The sequence below is a fragment of the Myotis lucifugus genome, unplaced genomic scaffold (assembly GCF_000147115.1).
Source record: "Myotis lucifugus unplaced genomic scaffold, Myoluc2.0 scaffold_181, whole genome shotgun sequence".
NCBI classification, from domain to species: domain Eukaryota; kingdom Metazoa; phylum Chordata; class Mammalia; order Chiroptera; family Vespertilionidae; genus Myotis; species Myotis lucifugus.
In genome coordinates, this window is record NW_005871229.1 from 208,053 (window position 1) to 210,998 (window position 2,946).

Below are 2,946 nucleotides of genomic sequence, written 5' to 3' on the forward strand. Positions count from 1 at the left end.
GTCCTCCACCACCCAGGCCTTCATGGGGCCCCCACCCTCTCCTTCCTGTGCCCTGAGACCACAGGCCACTCTATCCCCTCAGGGTGACTTCAGGTCCCTTTTGTTACCTGAACAATAAGTAACCCAGGTAGTTAGTTATAAACTCTGCAGGAACAAGGAGCTGGTTGATAATTTATAGCAACATCTCAAATTTAAATGGAAAGTAAATAGCATGCTGTTAGCATTAAAGAAAACCCAATCTGGGCGGGCGGGAGCACTCCAGCCTCCTCTCAGCTTGGGGCGCCTCACTCTCCCCAGCCCCTTCTCCACGCTGGGTGCGAGCCCTTTCCTCTGCTCCGCTGCTCAGCTGGCTTCTCCAGGCCTCTCCCCATCTCCCCTGCCGTCCTCTTTCTCAGCTCCCAGGCCTCGGCTGGTCCCAGGGAGCACTTTGCCCTCTGCTCCCCCCTCCAGTGCTGTGGATCAGGCCTCCCCACCCACCAACCCACCAAAGGGACTGCTGAGCAAGAGGCCCCACCCAGCCAGGTAAGAAGGCCCTCGGCACCCATCTTCCACTCCCACCTGGAAGCCCCATCCCCATGGGGGTCCTGAGCAGCCGCAGCTCCAGCCCCAGCCCCAGCCCAGCTGCCCTCACCCTGGGTCTGCCTGGCCTGCCCCTTTGCCCCTCCCCTGCAGCCCAGCAGGGCCCTTTGCCCTCCACTTCCTGCCAAGTCAGGGGGCCCATCTGCTCCCCTGCCCCCTGCCCAGGCCCTCACAGCCGACCCTGAGGACTCTCAGGCGGGGACCCAGCCCTCCCCCACCCAAAACTGGGATCAGGACCTTGGACAGAAGAGAGATGGTCCCTGAAGAATGTCTTTGGGACTCTGCCTCAGAACCCCTCTCACCCCGCCCCCCCTCCGCTGGCCCCTGGCCCCTGGCCCCCAGGCCTGGGGATTAAGAGCACTCAGCAGAATGGGTGTGAAGTCCCAGCTGGGTGGCCTTACAAGCCACTTCCCTTCTCTGGGCCTCAGTTTCCTCATCTGTGAAGCAGACTTGTCCACAGCTTCCCCCAGGGTTCAGCTCAGTATTATCACATTTTAACATGTGAAACCTTAGCATAGTGCCCGGCTGTTAGGACGGGGGCTGAGGAGGCTTTGGGGAGGGGACGTTCTCCCAGCCCCTCGCCCCCCTCCCCCCACAGCGCTCCCCATCCCCCATCTCCGCCGGGTGGGAGGTTCATTGGCCCAGGCCTTCCCAGGCCACCATCCCTACAAGTTAATGATCACAGGCCTTATCAGAGCCTTTTGCCGTTTATAAATTTATAAAACAAAAGAGAAATAATAAAGCCCGTGGGTAATAAGTAACCAGTTAGCTCTGCTGAGGAGAGGGGAGGCATCAGGCTCAGACCCACTCCGTGCTCTGGGAGACGGGGTGCAGCCAGTGGGGGGGTCCACAGCGGAGGTCGCTCATGGCGCCTGCTGGTGAGGGGGAGGCCTGGGCTGTGCTGGGAAGGAGAGAAGCTCCTCCGGAGGCTTCCTCTCCCTGAGGTAAGAGAGGCCTGGCTGCCTGCTGCGTCCCCAGGCGACCAGGGGAGCCCCCAAGCCCAGCGTTGCCCTCCCCGGCGGCTTCCTGGCCCCGGGCTTGCAATCTGAGAGCTTCCAGGGAAGGTAGGGTTTGGGGCATAGAATAGCCTTGGCGGCTGACAACCCCCGCGGCCCTCTGGCTCTCGGGCCCTTGATGGACAGTCTCCTGCTTTCCCCACCCTGGGCCCCCCTGGGCGCGGCGCTTCCCAAGCCCTGGGGCTGAGGGCCGGCTCCTGGGGCCGCGGGCTCCACAGAGGACCTGAGCTCCTGGGCCGGTCCCCTTCCCACAACTCGGGCTACAGGCCGCGGCCGGGCACTCGGGCCGGGCAGGCTGTCGGGGCGGAGGGTGGGCTCCCGGGCAGGGCTGTCGGGGGGAGGGTGGGCTCCCGGGCAGGGCTGTCGGGGCCGGAGGGCGGGCTCCGGGCCCTGGGACGGGGCAGGGGTCTACTGCAGAGGTCTCTCTCCACCACGGCCTTCTGGTGGGCCGCCTCCTCGGGGCTGAGGTTCTCCAGCTCCTTGAGGATGGGCGGCGTGAAGTCTTCCCCGTCGTCGTCCGTCTCATCCTCAGAGCCTCTCGCCTCCCCCAGCCCGTTGGGCAGCTCGGCCAGCTCCCCTCGGCCGCCGCAGGCCTCCCCCTTGTCCAGGGAGCCGTCTCCAGCCAGCAGGTAGGGCCCCGGCTCCCCCAGGGCCTGGATCAGCGCCTCCTTGCTGAGGCCCGACTCCAGCAGGGCCGCCAGCAGCTCCGTCTGCAGCTGGCTCAGCTTGGAGACCATGGCTCCGCCGCCGCGGCCACGCGGCCGGGCCACCAGCTGGTGGCCTCCCTGCGGCCTGGGCTGTCTGAGTGCTAGCCCGGCGGCAGGCCGGCACGAACCACGCTCCGTGCACCCACGGCCCCCCAAAACCCCACTCGCCAGGTCCTGTGGGTACCCCCCGCCCCCAGCCCTGGCCCCGGTGGCCGGTGAACCAGGGCCTCTGCCCGCTCTGTTTACATTGGAGCCGGGGAAATTCTCCAAGGTTCATATTTATCCGTGCGCTTCGCGCAGGGGCTGAACTTTGGACTTCAGCCCTGCAAAGTGCAGGCCTCATGGCAGCGCGGAGGGACAGTGAGCCATGGCCTCAGCGGGAGTGGGCAGAGCGGAGGGTGGGGGAGGCGGCGGCGGGCCGGGGAGCTGGGGTGGAAGGTGTGGGAGCCACAGGGGCCTCGCTGAGCAGCATCGGCACCCCCCACCCCCCAACCTGGTTGTAGGGGGTCAGGCTGAGGCAGGAACGCAAAGCAGCAGGTTTCTCTTAGAAACAGAAGCAGCAGGGAGTTCCAGCAAGTGGGCCAGCTCTCCCCAAAGGCAGGGCAAGGTCACAGCCATTTTGGACCTACCCCTCAGGCCTGACA

The 2,946-nt window shown here is 65.3% G+C and overlaps 1 protein-coding gene across 3 annotated transcripts in view; it reads right to left on the minus strand.

Annotated features, from left to right (window-relative positions):
- HNF1A (HNF1 homeobox A) overlaps positions 1–2,530 on the minus strand; it is a 14,725-nt gene extending 12,195 nt beyond the window's left edge. For 2 of the 3 annotated variants that reach the window (XM_023760406.1, XM_023760405.1), the window contains exons 1-2: positions 2,027–2,332; positions 1,088–1,104 (exon numbers count right to left, since the gene is read on the minus strand). In XM_023760406.1, the coding sequence (XP_023616174.1) occupies positions 1,088–1,104; positions 2,027–2,332 (323 nt within the window). Of the gene's footprint in view, positions 1–1,087; positions 1,105–2,007 lie in introns of all 3 variants that reach the window. The other variant, XM_006096527.3, reaches the window with a different exon arrangement.
- Positions 2,531–2,946: the final 416 nt, after the last annotated feature.